This window comes from Hoplias malabaricus, chromosome Y (assembly GCF_029633855.1).
Source record: "Hoplias malabaricus isolate fHopMal1 chromosome Y, fHopMal1.hap1, whole genome shotgun sequence".
In the NCBI taxonomy this organism is placed as follows: Eukaryota; Metazoa; Chordata; class Actinopteri; order Characiformes; family Erythrinidae; genus Hoplias; species Hoplias malabaricus.
In genome coordinates this window covers 17,258,408-17,278,842 of record NC_089820.1, presented here as the reverse complement: position 1 = coordinate 17,278,842, position 20,435 = coordinate 17,258,408, and the positions used below count along the sequence as shown (strand labels likewise).

The following is a 20,435-nucleotide window of genomic DNA, read 5'->3' as shown; positions in this document are numbered from 1 at the left end:
CCGAGTCCATGGTACTCAGTCGGAAAAGGGTGGAGTGCTCTCTCCAGGTTGGAAGTGAGATCCTGCCTCAAGTGGAGGAGTTTAAATACCTCGGGGTCTTGTTCACGAGTGAGGGAAAGATGGAGCGTGAGATTGACAGGCGGATCGGTGCAGCGTCAGCAGTAATGCGGGCTCTGTACCGGTCCGTTGTGGTGAAGAAAGAGCTGAGCAGAAAAGCAAAGCTCTCGATTTACCGGTCAATCTACGTCCCAACCCTCACCTATGGTCATGAGCTTTGGGTAGTGACCGAAAGAACAAGATCGCGGGTACAAGCGGCTGAAATGAGTTTTCTCCGCAGGATGTCTGGACTCTCCCTTAGAGACAGGGTTAGGAGCTCGGACATCCGGGAGAGACTCGGAGTGGAGCCGCTGCTCCTCCACGTCGAGAGGAGCCAGTTGAGATGGTTCGGGCATCTGGTTCGGATGCCTCCTGGACGCCTTCCTGGAGAGGTGTTCCGGGCATGTCCAACGGGGAGGAGGCCCCGGGGCAGACCAAGAACACGCTGGAGAGACTATATGTCTCGACTGGCCTGGGAACGCCTCGGTATACCCCCGGAGGAGCTGGCGTCGGTGGCTGGGGAGAGGGAGGTCTGGGTTTCTTTGCTCCGACTGCTTCCCCCGCGACCCGGACCCGGATAAGCGGTGGATAATGGATGGATGGATGGAATGGATGGACATGTCACATGAGACAAATTGCTCACTTCTTCAAAAACAAATTTCAAATAAGTTATACCCTGCAGTTTTCTTGTTAATGTCTGAAATCCTGATGGGCATCACATATTTATAAACCCCATTTATGTCACTGTGTTAGAAACCATGATACATTTATAACTGAAATATAAAAAAATAAACAAATGAAAAGATAATAATAATAAAAATCACTGACATGTGAAACTGTCAAACATTTAAGGACAGTATTCTTTCTTTTTACTCAAAGTTTAAATTAAAAAGAATTCTGATAAGATTCATACTCATGCTTCAGCATGTATTGTGCCTAAAATGCTGCTTTAAAATGTCAAAATATATTTTCATTCATTATCTGTAACCGCTTATCCAGTTCAGGGTCACGGTGGGTCCAGAGCCTACCTGGAATCATTGGGCGCAAGGCGGGAATACACCCTGGAGGGGGCTCAGAATATATTTTGATGTTTTAAATTATTATTACCCTGTTCCCTAACCATTGTTTTTTAATTCTATTGAATTTGAACAAATCTTAATTACTCTAATTAGTAAGATCTGCATCAGGATCAATCTAACTAATATTAGTCCATTTAAAATGCCTTGACTGGTTGTAATACTACTCTTTCAGACTAAAAGAAGACAACCAGAACGTCTCTAAATGAATGAAAATTGAAGTGTGGATGTTTAACCTGGACAGAGCGATGGTTCTCAGTAGGCGTTCTGTGGGCTCAGATATATCAGAGGACACCAGGATCTCCACTGGCTGGACCTTCAGAACCCTGGCCTCCAGTTCAGAGTGAGAGGAACTGTCCTTAAAACAGTCCACCATCATATCGCCTGTACTGGGCTGAACCACCTAAACATAACACAGAAAACCACACACTCAATCAGCCCATTCTGACCAGGTCAAACCAATCAGCGTTGGATTATGTTAGACTATTACAGCACTCAGATTGATTTTTTTTAGCTTCCCACCAGGCATGATTTGATTAAAACAGGAAAGATAATTTTCCAATTACAGCCAAACACCTGAAAGCATGACTGCAAAGGCTGCACTTAAAAATGAAAAATACACTTTTCAAAAACGTTTTTTGGGGTCCAGTTTTGGTTCTCCAAATATTCTTTCAATGCAAGGTTGTTGAAAGATGTGTACATGCGAGACACACACACACAGTTGAGTAAATGAGAAGGATGTACAAGTTTTTCAATGTACACTCATGAATTGGTGGTTCAAATGCCTGCCATCTGCCTTTGTCATTTGTCATGCGAACCCATATCACAAATAAATGAGCAAAATTTGCTTCAAGCAGTCATCTTGTTATGTTCAATTAGAACTGTACTAGATAAAAGCTCCAATGGTATCTTCTTTACAAATGCAGATTTATGATTCATCACTGTCATGATGTCAATGAATGTCACTTTCATCCTAGCATTCACACTCCATGATTTCTCTTTGGTCCATTCTAAACCCTGGCTTAAACTGTGCGATTTAAGCCTAATTTGTTAGTGGCTGACTAAATTCATTAATTCATAAATTACAGGATTGGGCAGAATTACAACTTCATTGGTCATTGTGTAATGTGCAGTGTGAGGGAGAAAACAATGTCCAGTTAAATGCCCTAACAAGCAGTGAAAGAAGCCCTCATGAGATTCACTGACAATGCATTCAGCAAAAGAGTTGTCTATGAGCTGTAAAATACTAAACCTCACACACAGAATTAAAAAAAATAGTTTTGTATAGTGCAAATCTCAATGAACCATATCTCCAAATACACTGTATGAGGGGGATCAGTGCACAGTTTGCCACAAGTCAGGCTTTACGCATTTTCAAAGGTTCTGATATTTGTGGATTCCCAACTGTCATTAAACACTGAGCTTGCCAACTGACAGACACAGCCATTTGGGGTTGTATTTCATACAGTGCAAGCACCCATATGGCATCAAGAAATTCCAACCAAATACTTTCTAGCAGTGTGAGCAGATAATTTGGGAGCAATGGCCATCAAGCGCAGCTTTAGTTGTCATCTATGCTTAGGATTTCTGAAATCACACGTTTTTGCTTGGATTAACCTTGTGGTTTTGTGCTGGTTTTTGATTGCCATTTCTATATGTAAATCACATTTTTAATGAGCCAATTTCTACTGTTCTGTCAGATTGACTGATGTTTTAATGAATTTGTTTTTCATTTTTTGGGTTGTTGGTCATTTGCTTTCAATTGTTTTATTGTTCATATTCATATTCAAAGGCATGTTGCTTTGAGTTTTCTAACCTGATGCTTTGACATTGTCCTTGGTCTATATGTTTTCTTGTTACGATCTTGTTGTTGTTGGGATTTTCCTTCACTCAGCAGGGTCCAACAGCTCATTAAGCACTGCCTTTTAACTACAGGCTAATAAGAATTTGTAAACTTGTGCATGTATTTGTTTAAGAAATTCAGAAATATGTGAAGAAAAAGTTGGGTGAATATGATTCCATCCTTTTGCTATCCATATTACTTACCACTAAGCCCATAGTCAGCTCCTTGCTCTGTTTGTCCCAGTTCTCACTCACACACATCAGGTAGCTGTTAGGTGTGTCCTGCACTACATCTTCAGCCTGCTCCAAATCCCCCAGTGTCAACAAAGGGTTCACATCTGACACAAAGAAAACAGTTCTATTAAAAGCTCACTATAAATAATCAAAACTTTTTTTGCCCCATCACAGGTAAACATTGTATCCCTGGTGTTTTTATTTCACTACTAGTAATTATAACAGTTGTTATTTATTACCTACTAAAGAAGAGAAATGTAAATCCACATAGAAGCCTCTAGGATATAAGGAGTTAATCAGTGTCGCAAAGACTTTAATCCTTTACTGCAGATTTAAAATTTTAGCAAAACTGACAACTTGCAGAGTTTTCAGTTATATGATATACTTATACTTCTTTAATAGATAACAGAATTCTACAAAACATTTCCTAAAGGACCATCCAGATTAAAACTAACATTTACCATGTTATTGTCATGTTGTTTAATATTCTATGACAATTCACAGCTTTTTTTTTTTTTATCCTTGTTTTTGGTTCATTTTTGTTTGCTCAACAATATCATTTGCACTAAAACAATGGTCCAAAATTACTTTAAATTAAATCTTAATTATCATTAATCTACATATTTTTGTTCTCATTTTGGATATTTGAAATTAACCCATCTGTGGCAGTAAACACACACTAGTGCACTAGGGGCAGTGAACACACACCGCATAGCAGGGGGCAGCCATCCCCAGCGCCTGGGGAGCAGTTGTGGGTTCAGTGCTTTGCCCAAGGGTTAATTCACTTATATGTGGTAACACAAACTTCACAATTTTAAACATTTTACAAAATAATGGCTTTAAAACTATCCCACAAACAAGAAGCACACCTTCCCCAACCAGTGTAGACTTGGTGTAAAGTGCACTTAGTTGCCGAGTGAAGAGGGAGCTCTTGTTGGCACTGGAGGCTTTGATTGCTGATGTTTCTGTCTGCTTCACAACTCCAACCTATAAAACCGCCATAAAACAAACAAAAAACAACAATACAGATTTTCTCTGAAAATGTCTGGATAAAATGAAAGACATAATTCACAGTAATAAGAATAGACACAACTAACAAAAGTGACAGAATATCAGAAATATGGCAGAATTATTGATAATTTTTATTATTTTTTTAACACCAAATTCATAGAACAGGGCTTGAAGGTACCCACTGACTTTATAGCCCTGAGAGACGAGGCGCCGGACGTGGACGAAGAGGCGATGAGTAGGGATACTGGCCGTCATGAAGTTATGATCCAGGTGACAAAAGATGTTCAGTTCCTTTGCTGCGATCTGTCCACAGAAGCACAAGATGCCAAACTGTGACATTCATATACATGACCATAATGCAGACCTGATTAAATAGTATTCACAAATTATTTGTGCTTGTTACTTCTTAGTGCATAACACGACTGCCCTCAACACAGCAGACTAGCTTCTTAGTTTCTTAGCTTGAATCACAACAGTCCTTGGGCAAGACTCCTATCTATAAATTAGCCCACCACTGGAACAGAATTAAAGGGCGGCACGGTGGTGTCGCAGTCACAGAGCTCCAGGAACCTGGAGGTTGTGGGTTCGAGTCCCACTCCGGGTGACTGTGAGGACTGTAGTGTGTTCTCCCCATGTCAGTGTGGGTTTCCTCCGGGTACTCCGATTTGTTTTCTTTAAAAGCATGTTTTGATACATCTCAGCTATTGTTGTAAAAACTAACCATTTCTGAATGTCTTTCCAGGTTACAATTTTTTTCCTCGTTTAAAATTTAATACAATCCTAAAATAATGCTAGTTCTTGTTTCTATTATTATTTAATGATTAACAGTGATTTACTTAACTGTTTAGTGATGCTTATTACTGTCTCCTTACTTAACATTTTCTTAAGTACCTTTAATTATTAATAAATTAATTCATTGCCTTTAACCACTTATCCAGTTCAGGGTCTCGGTAGGTCTGGAGCCTACCCGAAATCATTGGCCGCATGCCAGGAACACATCCTGAAGGGGATGCCAGTCCTTCACAGGGAGACACACACACCCACACACTTTCAGTCACTAATCCACCTACCAAATGTGTTTTTGGACTGTGGGAGAAAACCGGAGCACCCAGAGGAAACCCACGCGGACACGGGTAGAACACACCAAACTCCTCACAGTCACCCGGGGCAGGACTTGAACCCACAACCTTCAGGACCCTGGAGCTGTGTGACTGTGACACCGCAATGCCTTTTATGTTAAAATGTTAGCTGTTAATGTACATATGATTTAAACAAATAAAAGTATTTCAGTATTGAAGCAGCTGAATCGTAAGATCATCCCTGTAAAAATAAAACCTTCTTCTAAATGTTAACCATAAAATAAATCTAGACAAAACAAAAAGATACAAGACTTTGCAATAATAATACATCATATGAATTTCTCCAAATGTTATATAAAGTATGTTTTATAACTCACCTCTGCATCCTCTCCAAAGAACCTGTACTTATAGCCACACTCCACACAGAGGAGTGTGTCTTTGTGTTGCTCCTTAATCTCCATGAACTGCAGCTCTAGAGGGGTGTAAATACTTTTTGTTCTCTTGTTAGGGCCTGCGGTTTCTGGAGGACTTTTCTTAGTAACACTACCACCAACACCACCAGACTTGGCAAATTTATTTAACTTCAAGCCCTGAGCAAAAGAACCAAAAATCACTGTAAGGAATACATTGCTTAATCATGTTATATGAAGCAATGCTTTTAATGTTCGCAAAAGTCTTTTTAATTTAATACAAACATATTTACATTTCTTATTAATGTGGATACTTTCAACAATGCTGCAGTAGTCTTTAAAAGCAGCAGCATCTGGTTCACTGCTTTCCACAAAATATAAAAGGTCAAAAATGACCACTGTTGCAGTGGACACCTTTGGGACAGGCAGTACCAGTTACAAACATTTATCAAAGTGAATTCATTATTTTAATATTTTTTCAATATTATACAAATGACACAATATATAGAATCAAATTGCTTTGCATTCCCTGAATGAATCAGTTAATGCTTTAGAGGGTATGTCACCCAGATATTAGTGAGCATGTTTAAAATAGGTGTGAGACCTCTTTGTTATGGCTGGATTCTTCTTCTGTGTCCTCCTCTATCTTTGCCTGCTGCTCCCCTTTGTCCGATGCCTCAATTTCCATCTTCATATGCTTCTCTGGAACGCTGCTCTCATTCTCTCCTTGACAACTGAAGCCTCGCAGTTTCTCCAGAGTGGAGCAGGAAAGACTGCCCTTAGAGGTAGATGCCCTAGAATCTGAAACAAGGAATATGGGAAATTCTAGTCTATAGTAAATTTAAAGGAGAACTGAGGGTTCTACAATCACATTTATTTAAAAATCTTAGTATGTTATAATGATTAAAATGATTATTTTTTGCAAATTAGATGTGCAAGTATGAAAAACCTCCCATGAGTTTAAATAACCTCCTTGTAATCTCAATGTCCTAGGAGCAACCTTTCCAGTAAGCGTTTGAGATTCTCCACATCCACACACCACTGTTTCAAACATTTTTCTATAGGGAAATCAAAGTGGTTCTTACAAGGAATCATTCAAAAAATATTTTTGCACTATACATTTATTAGGAATATAAGAACATAAAAGGAAATATTGAGAAGTGAGAAATACAGAATTACTTCTACATCTATAAACATCTAAGTAGTACGTAGGTCCTATTCTTGTCACTGAGGTTCTTTTTGGCTGAAAACAAAAGCTAAAGAACATTTTAATGGAGATGCCTGGAAATGAGGAAATATTATTACCAACCTCTGCTCTTACATTTGACACCGATGTTCTCCAAGTCCAATTCAATTTCTTCTCCAGCATGAGAGAGTTTAGCTCGTTTCTCCATAGAATCTCTTCTATCAGGCAACTGTAGTCTCTTCTAAATTTCCAAAAAAAAAAAAAAAAAGAGTCTAAGAATAATAAACATGACTGAGTTTCTATTTTTATTTGATGTAATGCTGCATTCAAACAATTTCAGCTTAATTACAACTTAAGCAGAAACATCATAACAAGGCCCTGGGATTTTCGCAAAAATTAATGACATTTCTGACAACATTAATGACAAAACTTAATGACAAATGGGCCCATATTATGAAAATTAATTCTTCGTACACTTTCACAAAGTCAAGTTAAATTTATTATGTAAATGTTAATAAAGTTTAAAAGTATTCCATTAATTCCTCAATCCATAAACTCCATAAGCAGTCCAAATAGGTTTTTTTTTTATTATTTGTTATGTCATAAAAAGCTAAATGCCTCTAGTATTTGTATTCATTTGTGTGCAAAATCACTTAGGCAGAAACATGAAGGTTTGGTTCAACTATTTTAAATAAATAAATAAATGCCACAGAGTTCTGCGGGCCTGAGTTCATATCAGATCTAAACGATGGTCTGAGCTGTTGATTCCACTTTGTCAAACTATAAAGTTAAATTGTAAACTTTGTAAATTAAAAAGGAGCGGTCTAACACACTGGTTATTGTGTCTATCCCAATTGTTTTTCTCAGTGTTGAAAGTATAAATTCCAAATGTGTTTATTATTAAAAAAAAAAAACATGCTCAGTGAAAATATTGAGAATAAAAAACATTTACACAGCACATTCTTGGTATTTGTAACAGTTTTCAGCTTTGTTTACCTTTATAACATTGTAGGCTACACTGCTACTAGCAAAACACACTAAATGCTCCTTTACCAAAACTTCTAGTACACAACGAAATACTACATTAAATAGCACAGGGGACGTCTATTACCTCCCTTCCCTTCAGTTTATATTAGATATTTATCCAACTTCGATATAGGCAATGTGTCACACATTACAGAGACTACAGTACGCTTTAACTTAATTTTGTAACTACATTACATATTTGGAATTAAAGTGTGTTCCGTGTTAATTAAAAAAAAATCTCATACCTTTCCTCTGCCTTCCCAAGCACCGCATTTAATCCCGGAGAGACCATCCCCGGCATCCTTAGCAGAGTTGTCGAAGGATTTAGATGTATCAGGCTTGTTGCTGAAGAATCTGCTGATTGTTGTCTGTGTGCTAGACTTCTTAGAAGCCTTCGCTGCGGAATCTCGTCTAAAACGAGAATGCATGACTGTAGAGCACCGACGCAACGTTAAAAGGTTATTGCATTGTTCGCAGATTCTAGAAACCGCAATAAAATGTTAATATCAAAGCAGAGTCTCAGCAAAATTAAAACAGCCCATTTCTGGAGCTGAACTCATGTTGGCGCGTAAATGACGCATAAGGTTGCAATAGGGTCGTGGATGCGATGGAGCTGCGCAGGCTGCTTTAATTGCCACAGGTACGTCCTTCTCGGGGTCAAAGATGCGTACAAATAGGCACAGTACACAGAAACTCCAACAGCAGAGCTGTCTGATCCACTGCCTACTCCTAACAATGCTGGGCATTAGAAGAAGCCCTAAAAATAAGCCGTACAATACTAATATTGATAAATTTCTTATTAAAGCAGTTAAATTTTCCTCATTTACAGGCCTCTTGCTTGAGTGGAAGAGTCAGACAATGACGTACAGGAAAGTGCATTGTCTTACTATTATATCTGTAAAAATAAATTCAAATGTATCATGCTTCATAAATATTTAAATAGAAACAATTATTATGCAGCTGGTTTTTGTAATCATTGTGTATTAATTACAGAATAGCACTTACATTTTATACTAATATTTTTAAAACTTGAGAGGTGTCTTCATGAATATAATTCCTGGTGACACAGAAAAAAGACAGGTGTCCGAAAAGTAAAAATATTAAAAATGTAAATATGGATAATACATAGTTATTATATTATAAAATTTTGTAAAACTATTGCGTTATTACTGCTTATCCCTCATACACCATACTTGTTCTTTTTTGGTTGCTGTAAAACCAAACACAACAAACAAACAAACACTTCCTTAGATTCTTCATTACAAATAAAACATAACAAAATGTATAGTAAATTCCAAATCTGTTTATTTATTTATTTATTTATTGTAATACAAAAACAAGGCTTTTCACTTCTAAATATGTGAAGAGTGAACACACTGATGGAAAAGCTGATTTTTCTTTTTCTCACATCGCTTGAGGACATGACAGTGTGGTGATGAGTCAAGGAACAGAAACCATTTCCATATTTGCAAAGTTTGTCTCTGTATTTGTGACATAACTCTTGGGTTATAACATTGACACTCTGTCAGTGAGGATCAGGCTTTTTAACTAACGACTTCTTGTAGGATGCAAAATTTCAAACCCAAAGTGATGCTGTTTCAGCCGATAATTGAGAATACACATCTCCTTCAAGCATGAGGCACAACTAATGTTTCAACAGCTGTCACATTACCTTATCAGAAATATTGGGATTTAAACACACGTCATGGAGAAATATATACAATACATTATTTCAGATGTGATGATGTTGAAGTGAGGCAGTATTGCATATAATTCTGTTATTAAGAGGTCTACAAATAAAACCTGCAACTAATTTCCAGAAAGAAAGAGAGAAACCCATATTCCTCTTGAAACCGGTGGTGGTTCCTTTCAAACACGGTATGTTTCATAAAACATCATGTCTGAAAAACCCCAAAGCCACAGCTTAACTGAATGATGGAAAAATGTATGATTTGACATTAAATATGTGGAGCCATATTATTATGAAAACAATAGTAAGAGTAGTTTTCTATAATGCCAAACTGGATTGTGTGGATGTTTTCTTATGACAACAGAATGTATTTGGCTTAAGAATAAATAGGACACAAAGGTAATTAAGAGCATTTAAATAAATTCACATATTACAATCTCTAAGCTACTGTTATCTTGCTAAGCTTACATGTCCAACATTTTTCTCATTGAATATATTTAGGACTACTGCAACAGTAGCTTTGCCCTGCGGTATATCTCTAAACCCCCTGAGCATACACATCACAACCATTTCCAATACTGAATGAAAAAAATTATAGGCTCACAGAAACAGGGGAAGAAGCAAAGCACACATACACATCACCACAAAATGAGTGGAAAAACAAAATAAATCATGATTACTTTGGTATAATATTTCCATGAAAACTATTCTCATAAAAGAGTAACTTTCCAAGTCAAAGCCATTAAAATGTGACCATTTTCATCTCAGATTAAGCTTTGCTAATAAAACTTATATACAGTCTACTATTTACCAAATGGTTTGGGGGATTGACCTGTGGGGGTTTGTTCACTGTATGACTTTACAGCAGAATTTAAAGGGACCTTTATATTGAACAACCATACTTTACCAGCACAAAGATACCTAATTGCGAAGTACTATATTGAAGATACTGAACATTGTATTGCATAGCATTAGAGCCAGACAGTACTAAAGAATTTATTGTAACAAGACTGTGAATTAAATGCGTGTGAAACTAGTCAAAAAAAGTAAAATAAATAATTCACAAGACATTCATAAGTTATACTTATTATTCATAATAGACCTTTATAACCTGCATCAAAACAGGACATGGATGTAGCCAAACCAAATTGTGCAAGCCATAGTTGTGTAAAAGTGAAACAGGAATGAACAAACTAATCTGTACCGGTGAGTTGAAAAGAGAAAAAAAGTTTTTTGAAGCATGCTGATCCAGAAACAATGTTATGTTCTGTCAACATTCCATATATATTGTAACTATCTTTGAGCATTCACTAATGTATGGCTCTGAAGACTTAACAAATGGTAGCAACTTCAATTTTAGATGGTGATGTGCATGGAAAAGGTTAAATCTAGCCTTAGTTTCCAGGTAATACTTTTATCTTGTCAGGTAGTGTTACTGCAAAGCTATAAGCCCGCTGCTTTAGGATCAGTCATTTTCTGGAAGTAAATTAAAATATCTACATACATATTACAAGGCCAGGTCAACTGCCTTATTCTTTTGCATATGGTGCACGCAATCAGTGCCATTCAGTTACACAGGAGAACAGACATGCTCTGCCCACAAGTCCTAACCATATATGGACTGTATAGTGTTTACAATGCTGTCAGATGACGTAAATGTTTTGCTAGGCTGAGCTTTTACATTTTGGCAAACATTAGCTGTGGCTAAAGAACTGACTAGGGCATTATAGCGCAAACAATGTACTTTTATATTTCTGAACACATTGAGACTCACACTGTATTGTATTTCAGATTGAGTCAAGCAGAATCATTACACCCCTAGCAGCAGCAGTATACAAACACTGTAGCAGTCCATATGCATTGTATAGGAATATATTTAAATAAAGCTAAAATTTCAAAGTAATATAAATGCACTATAAACAACTGATATAGGAATGCATTTGTAGGCAGAGCATTGAAAAATTATTTGTTTAAGATCCATTGTATAACTCACGACACTTGAGGTTACAAGAAAGCATCTTCAATTAGCACCAGTAATGGGCTGTAAGCTGTAGATGGCAATGTTAAAAATGCCTACAACCTACATAGCAAAATTAAATAGTTTTTGCGTTATTTCTGATGGCACACCACCATAAAAAGATTGTATAGTGTTTGTTATGATATCAGACAATATAAATTTAATGGTCTTCAAATGAAGTACTTATGAATGATGCTTGCATTTCCCACAGGAAAGTAGGTTCAGAGTCAATACAGCAGAAATAGATAAATGTAGTTTCGTATACTGCTCTCTAAACCAACATAAACTTGATATAATTATACATCTCATATGATCCCACTTTGATCAGATGCATTCTTTCAAAAGAGATTAATAAATTTGTTAGACTGATATCTGAACATCATGGAACATACAAAAATCTTTCTTGAAGTGTAAACATTTTTTTTTCTGGATGCCCGATGTTCACTTACATGAGGACAAATTATATAAAAACAATATGTACTTAATATAATTAAAAACATATCTTATTAAAATGTAAAAAAGAAAATAATGAAGCTAGCTTTTAGTTATTTTTAAATTACTGTTTACATGTTTTTTACAAGTGTTCTTTTGAGTTATAAATAGATATTTCTCTGTGTATTATTCAAAACTGAAAATTTCATTGTTTTTACTATTACATTCATCGCTTCCTGTGACACTTCCACATAAACAATATCAGACACGCGCACACGTACACAGACACTCACTCACACACACACACACACACACTTCCCTTATAAATGAATAACCTTTTCCTCTTTGCAGCAGCTCTAATGAGGTGTATTCTATGTGCGGTTGAGTGTCTGGAAGATTCTGGAGATTTGGAGCATGACGGGGCCAGTCTCAGGGTCATTCATCCATTGAGTGCTGTTCAAAGGATTCTCAAGCATATCCTCAAAAGCTGTAGGCCAAATACATAAGACACCAGCATTAACTCATTTACACAGAGGACAGTCAGCAGAAAAGCCTTGCATGTAACGCTGTTAAGCTTTAAATTATATGGCGCCAAATGCCTGTTATTGTTTTTCTTTAGTTTTAACGGAAAGCTGTTTTTCAAAAAAAAAATAAAATGTTTTTCAGGATGCCATATACCTTTTAAGGAGCCACCTTTTCTTTAATCGCATATTGACAGAGGCCAGTTAAAGCTTCCCAACAACAACAAAAAAATATTTATGTGGACCATTTCATGTCTAATGCGTGGTTAAGCATCCAATCAATCCAATCCAAATCCACTTTGATTCTGTGCCATATCTTGTGTAGATGACAGGCACATCAAAGTTGTCCTACCTCCTAGACTGAGTCTTTCCAATCACAATGCTGGACCCACGTTTATACAAGTGCAGAGAATAAAAAATAAATAAAAAGGTACTGATTAAATATGTCCCAGAGAACCTGTGAAAAAAGGGCATAATATGTTCCATTAAAAGAAGTAGTTAATTTGTGAATTTTGAGCACCTTCCAACACACAAACTGTTAAATAAGACAGTAGTAATTTGCTTAAGTCAAAAACAAAGAACACACACACAAAAAAAGGTTAAATGGAGCAAATAAATAAACAATAAAAAAAATGTATAGCATGGAGAAATAAAAATACTTAAAAATTGCGTAAATGCAAACCTTTGAAGTGTGATCATTTTGAAGTGAGCTTTGGCACATCCTCATTTAAAGGAATAGGCACTGATACCAGTCATTCTGAACAGGACTGTATAGACAGCGAAAAAAAAAATGGAGCTGCCATGTCCTTGTTCTATTTTAACCAAAGCATGTTACAGATGGTTCATTAAGACCAGGAAAGTGTGTCAACTTCTGGAAAATGTCAATCCTGTTAGGTAATGATCGGCCCAATCTGAGATCGTTTTCTGGCCTTTTATTCCTTTATCTACTTTGTCAGAGTAAATCACAACATTGCCACTGTAATAACGTGTTCAACAACAGCAGAAACTCTGATAATCAGTGGACTTGTTTAATTATAAACTTTTCAATTCAATATTGCATTTCTGACCTGGCTAACAAGTCCTTGTTATGGTTCATACTTAAGTGTGCTACTAAATATTTTTACAGTATAATCACAACCCACATTGCTAAGTGTCAAAAAAATTATCCTGTGACGTGTAAAATCACAGAAACGAGCCATCAATGCAGCAAACCAAACAGATGCATTTTTCCAAAAGCACAGCAAGTTACATGTGAGCAACGCTAACAAACACTGACACCATTGTCATATATTCACTGCTCATGGATAGCCATCAAAACATGTAAGGACAGACTCACCCAGGAGAGTTTTAGGGTTAGTGAGGCCTAATTGCACCACAGGATTCTCCAGAATGGCCTGGAAGAGGGGACTGTTGGTGTCAATACCTTTATCCAACTCCTCAGGAGAGGGCTTCCTGTCACCAAGCAACCACTCACACTGCATAAAACAGATCAGCAAAATGCAAATAATTAAAAAATGCTAAATATGCATTTTTGTATTATTTATACTAATTGTTTCAAAATAGGTATTATGTTGTCTTAAGGTAGAATTGTTGCTGTTCTGATTCTAATGATGGGGAAAAGATCCTATGTATTTTGCCTATAGTTTCTGTGACAATTGTAACTGTAAATCTCTATGGTTTAACTTGGATATTGTGACTTACAGCAGCATCTTGTTGGTTATTATTGACACGAAGAGCATCAATCACTTCTTTCTCATCAAAGCCCATCTCCATTAATGCAATGACGGCCTAAAAAGGTGATTAGAATTTTTGAATTAGATTTGCAGCAAAACTCTTACATGCACAATGAACAATATAAATATAAAGATTTTGCATTCACTACATTTTCAAAGAATATAAGCTAGCTGTATAGTTTGTTCTTTAGCTTTCTCTGTTTATGTACAGCATATTAATGTGTAGTTAATGTGAGTTTCAAAATTCCTTGAACTCAAAAACAAGCCCAGTAGTCTAACATCGAACACATGACACTAACCCGTGAGTCTGGCCTGAATTCTCTTTTCCTGCGGATCCTCTTGAAGATCTCCGTTAGCTCGTCCTGCTTGCCTTCCTCAGAGTTGGATTGGGAGGGGGTGTGGGAAAGAGCCCCAGGGGCAGGGGGTGAGCGGCTTGCAGATGCAGAAACTGCTGCCGCTGCTGCCACTGCTGTACCGGCTGCTCCTTGAGCCTCCTGGCCAGGCAACGGCATATCCACTGTGGGGTCATCCATATGCTCAATCAGCCATTCCATAGCCTGCGTCACAGACATGCTGCAATGGCAGCGGCTCTCATTAGTGCATATGACTCATCACAGTTATACCAGTGGCACTGTTAGTTACTACAGTCATGGTGTCAGGACTAAAACAAAGATCATGCTTACACTGCAGATACCTTTACAACATTACTACCACTTAATATCCCTGTACTATTTTATAAAGCCCAACTATTGTTTATTAATTAAGTGTGTAATCGATAGACAATTATATTACTATTTATCACAATATAACATTTTTCAATAACAATTTATAAATACATTTTCAATATACATTATTTACAGTATCAGACACTGAGTGATATTCAATACAGGGTGCTGCCCTCTTAAATGGGCAGCCCAAGTTTAAATGTAGTATTTCCGTGGCTTTTATATTGTTTACACTGATATCGGAATTGTATCATAGAAACCAAATTTAAGACATATCATGATATAAATGTTGGCCATATCGTCCAGGCGTATTTTGTGATAACACCAAATCTAAATAGGAATTTCCCTATGCCTGTTCTCAGGATAATTTCAGTCTTGGCTGCATTCTGTATGATGCAGAGACATCCTAGAACCAGACTCTTGGTATCCTAGAGCGAATGAACTCACTGGTTTAACCGTAGTGCCTTGATGGCACGACTCTCTGGAAAACCCATTTCTGTCAGCTGCTGAAGAGCCGTCTCATCCACCCGCTCCTCTTCATCCTCATCCAGCATGGCTTCAAAACAGAAGAAAGGGAATTAAAGAAACCCAGAAATAAGCAATCAGGATAATATTAATTTTATGATCATTTACTTTTTCACTTACCATTTGCCTTTTTGAAGAGTTCAACAGCATCTGGATTCAAAGCAAGAATTTTTTGGGCTACCTCAATAAGAGACACTAAAATTTTCCTCAGTTCTGTCTGAAACTGAAAAATTCCCAAAGACAAATTTACATATTAATGTATGCAAATTCCTTTATTGTTGATCAAAGCTTGAAAATTGACTATTTCTCATTAAAATTACATTCCACAGCCAGTTAACTGCTGTCACTCACGTCTCTAATGTTGTGCTGAGTAACGGTACGGTCAGAGTGGCGAGTGGACAGATTTGCTGTAGCTTTGAGGATAGCCTCTTTATCAGGAGCCTTGGCCTCCTGCTTCTTCTGTCAGCAGACAAAACATAAATAAATGAAAAACAAAAGTGAGTGAATCATTTATCAAATTATTCATTTTTCTATGTCCTACACTTGATATATGGCTTTATGATGCAAAGTGCAGGTGATATGTCATAGTGGATTTACTTTCTCTTCAGCACTTATTTCAGCCAGTTTTGTACGTGCTGGTGGAGGTCTCTTCTTTATCAATAATAGGCAGTCTGAAACAACAAGAAGTATTTTTATAATTGGAGACAGATTTGTTTTGAAACATGACATTTGGGTTAACGAAGCATACAGTAAAATAAAGTGTCAAGAATAAGGTAAATACCTTTATCTTTAAGGTTTTCATCTGCAACAGTTTTTGTTTCTGTGAGAATTCTCTCTGTGGCTGCATGAATCAGTTTGTGATGTGTGAGTGTTTTAGGATCTTCTAAACTCCCATGGGCACACTGTCAGTAAAGAAAAAAACAGAATTCAATAATAAATACCACAATCCCTCACAATATTTCAAAGTAAAAATATACACAGGAAATCATAATTCAGTTTTATTTTATGTTAAATTGAAGAGCAAAGAGAGATTCTGCCACATGGATTAAACATTTACATTCTGTGTCACCTGTTAATATTATTAGCAGGTCACCTCCTGCCAACAAGATATAAATATCACATATCTTGTTTTCAGTACATCTATAATATTTGTGTGTCACATTGCTGTGGACAAGTACACAAGAGTTGTACTTGAAAGTTTGGGCACACCCAGCTGACTTTCCTAATGAAAATAATTAATTTAATTGTGATTCTCTACTGTGATAGAGCTCACCCCTCAACCATCGCAAAGTGTAATGGTGGGAGGTGTTCTCTATGGGTAGAGTCGGGCGAGAGGGCTGTGGCGATGTAGGGTCGACTCGAAATAACCGAGGGGTTTGACTTTTGGTTTCCTTCCACCTTTATTTACACACAAGACTTTACATCACTATTTACAATATATACAAGCGCGCTCCATGATTACAGAAAATTAACAAAAACAAAACTCTCTATTAGCAGAGACAAAAAGATATAACGAAGACAAAGTCATTTGAGTCTTATTATACACATCAGGTTATGTTCTCTCGCTACGGTCTAGCAGAGTGCCCCCCTCTTTTACCCTTGTGTGGTGTATATATGTATAGGTAGCCCCGCCCCCTAGAATAAACCATTCCCTAAAGAGGTAAAAGTGATTGTATCTTGGGTACACAGGTTTCATAAGCAATAAAATTAACAATAAACTATCAACATTCCAAATATTCACTTACGGCCATGGCAAGTTTTACATTTATTAATAATTTCAATATTTATTAGTTAATATATTTTCCTTCTTCTAGGTGCTATTTCTCCCTTCCCTCTTTGGAGAATGGGTTTAACCAGGTAAGTAAAACTCAGCATCAAGAGATAGTACTCTTTTCCCTCTCACATGATCCATCTGCAGGTGAGTAAGTACAGGTAAGTATACATATAATGGTTTCTATTGGTGATGTGTCAAAGGTACTGTACATCATCACATCTACTTTTAGTGCATTTTGCTTACACTCATGGGATTTTTGTAATTGCGCATTTGAAAACCTGTCACAAAAAAATCTCTTGTCTACCCTAACCTAATAACCAAATAACATGTTGTTAAGCATAGGGATGGATATATTTCTTTGGGTTTGTGTGGCAGCCAGTGGTACAGCTACTGGAACATTATGGGATGTCACAGTGGTACAACAGGTAATGTTGCTGTCAAACCGCTCCAGGATCTGGGGTTGTGGGTTTGAACCAGATCAGATAAAGTGTCCAAAGATGTGAGTGAATGTGTGAGTGTGTGTTCCCACCCTGCAGCCAGTGACTCCATGCAGCGCTGGACCCACTGTGACCCTAAACTCAATGAGCGTTTACAGTCAGTGAACAAATGAATGAGTGGAATGGTTTGGGAAATATCAATTAAAAATGAAAATTCTAATTTTACTTTGACTGGTATATAATTGCAAACAATATAAGCACAAGACATTCCATGTTCTGTCAGGTCAGCTCAATTTCAATTTTAAACATACAGCCATTCGGGCCACTAAAAAAATAAATAAATGTAGCGATGAGAGCATGTTCAATCATCTCTGAACCCTCAGATGGCACTGCATTAAGAACCATCATTAATTTTTTGTGTATATATATATATATATATATATGAGCTCAGAATTTCTTTGACAAATTTTCATACAACAATACACTACAATGCATAACTAACTTCACAAATGCCAGCTAAACATTTTTGTGTCAAACTAAAGTCTTATGATAAATATGTCCAGAAGCACCATGAGCTTCTCTGGGCCCAGAGGCATGAGGCATGCACTATGGTCAGATTTTTATTTATTTATTTTTTGTAAGGTAGGTATGCCATGTACTTTAAATCAAAGGAAAGGAGGACCATTCGTACTGTTACGAGCAACATGTCCAAAAAAATAAAGTCTGATGTGAGGGAACCATTAACGTTAAAAACATGTATGCAAACATACACAAATATATTCTGCCTTCCAGGCTTTATTGTTTCCATTAAATATAATATCAGCAAATCTTGGAAGCTAAGGTCTCTCAGCCAATGAACAAACTGAAGAGGAGCTTAAAAAGATGTTAAGACATTGATTCAACACATATACTTGAACTATATAAAAAAATAAATATTAAAAAACTGGATTAAAGACATCATCCATGGACCTTATTAAAAATCTGTCATTTGATATTACACTTGCTATGTGCACAGACCAACTTGAGAGTATCCCTGAACTAATAAAGGTGAAGACAAAAAGCAAAAAATCCAAAGACAGGCTAACTTATAAGAAATATTTAGAATCTGGAATTCCAGACATATGGGCCTTACTAAGTACTTCCTACAAGTGGTCCCACATTTAAGGTTTTAATTTTTTTTTCTAAAATGTTATACTTCAGCAAACTAATAATAACTGTGCAACAAAACCAGCAGAAATTATTTTTGAGGACGTTTCTTTTAAAAGTGGAATTAACTTCATTACACTCTGAAAAATGTCATATGAGCAGGTAAGAGCTGTAGTGTCTATGAACGTCTGCAGACAAAAATTGAACGTGGAGATGATTGATCATGTCCTAGTACCATTTCTGCAGGAAAGCTACAATGACGAGGCTTGGTCAGATTGTATGTAGCTGTAGCTAACCAGTAAACCATAGCCTCAGCTCAGCCCAGCTCAGATAGGTGACAGCCCAAGTCTCTGAATTATAAATAGCTCTGTCTACTCGTCTGCTCGCTTCTAAAAATACTTACCAATGGCAGTGACCGCCCTCCGGGGCCTGTATGAAAGCCATAACTAGACATAAAGCTTCAAAACGCCCCCTTAAACAATGAAAAACAGAGAGACACTGGTCAGTACGTACATGCTTCAAGCATTTCTCCTTGAGCTTCTCTATGGTGGTGTCTTCAGTCACTTCCTCCAGCCACTCCGCGCCTTCCATTGTGCAGATGTGGATCTTCAGCACTTTCCCTGCAAATATCTTCTCCTCTTGCACGAACATAGCTCCTAATCGACGACTTAATATACATTTATATGAATTAAATTAGCCTCAATGGGTTCCGCAGCACCGCGCCACAGTAACTAAATGAACAAGCTCCAGTTATTACCGTCACTCCATCCTGTTCTCCCCGTTAGCTCCGTTGTCCCTGAGCTAAAGCCCCGACATGTATCTAACTTCGATGCGCTTTTTATTCGAACACATATAAGACTTTTATTATGCGTTCGCAGCCTGTTTTGTTGACACCTGTGATGCAGGCGACAACTGTACACGTCAGAGCGGGTCGGCGTGCAAACGCATGCGCGACTTTTGCCAGCGACGTAATTGGAAGATTGGACTTTTAACCATTAACTTTAGGACATAATGTTTTTAAATATATTTAAGCTTTATTTTCTTTCTTATAACCTACATTTTGTAGCAAAGTGTGAATTGTTATTTTAACCTTACTACGTCCACTGAAAATCTTGCATATATTAAGACACCCTTCGACAATTACATTATTTATTTTTCCCATCATAATAAATTGAAACATTTTGTACAGAGAATATTCTTTATTTATCACATTTCCCACTAAAGTTTAGTAAACTATATGATCTATTTCCTAAATTTATATTTAAATATACCATGCGTCACTGCTAAACAGCTAAAGTCAGCGGGTCTTTGGTGATCCACCCCTCCAGCTGTCTGTGAGAAATGTGTGTTCTCCCTGTGTCTGCATGAGTTTCCTCCGGGTGCTCTGATTTCCTCCCATCATTCATGTTCTTCAATAAAGTTCTATTTAAAAAAAATGTCATTCCACCATTTTAAACACCTTGTTAGGTCTACAA

The 20,435-nt window shown here is 37.0% G+C and overlaps 2 protein-coding genes across 3 annotated transcripts in view; both read right to left on the bottom strand.

Moving 5' to 3' along the window:
* The window catches only part of msh3 (mutS homolog 3 (E. coli)), a 62,019-nt gene extending 53,477 nt beyond the window's left edge, over positions 1–8,542 (bottom strand). Inside the window, exons 1-8 of one of the 2 annotated variants that reach the window (XM_066655155.1) lie at positions 8,206–8,542; positions 7,058–7,175; positions 6,353–6,549; positions 5,716–5,928; positions 4,446–4,562; positions 4,118–4,235; positions 3,219–3,352; positions 1,409–1,575 (exon numbers count right to left, since the gene is read on the bottom strand). In XM_066655155.1, the coding sequence (XP_066511252.1) occupies positions 1,409–1,575; positions 3,219–3,352; positions 4,118–4,235; positions 4,446–4,562; positions 5,716–5,928; positions 6,353–6,549; positions 7,058–7,175; positions 8,206–8,388 (1,247 nt within the window). In that variant the 5' untranslated portion in view covers positions 8,389–8,542. The remainder of the gene's footprint in view (positions 1–1,408; positions 1,576–3,218; positions 3,353–4,117; positions 4,236–4,445; positions 4,563–5,715; positions 5,929–6,352; positions 6,550–7,057; positions 7,176–8,205) is intronic. The other variant, XM_066655156.1, reaches the window with a different exon arrangement.
* A 725-nt stretch (positions 8,543–9,267) lies between these two features.
* On the bottom strand, positions 9,268–19,864 carry ubac1 (UBA domain containing 1). Its single transcript, XM_066658252.1, has 11 exons — positions 19,718–19,864; positions 19,474–19,627; positions 16,385–16,505; positions 16,201–16,274; positions 15,955–16,062; positions 15,724–15,826; positions 15,526–15,634; positions 14,653–14,926; positions 14,322–14,408; positions 13,957–14,095; positions 9,268–12,586 (listed from the first exon to the last, which is right to left on the bottom strand). The coding sequence occupies exons 2-11, from the start codon at positions 19,609–19,611 to the stop codon at positions 12,471–12,473; spliced, it is 1,269 nt and encodes a 422-aa protein (XP_066514349.1). The 5' UTR covers positions 19,612–19,627; positions 19,718–19,864; the 3' UTR covers positions 9,268–12,470.
* Between the last annotated feature and the right edge of the window lie 571 nt (positions 19,865–20,435).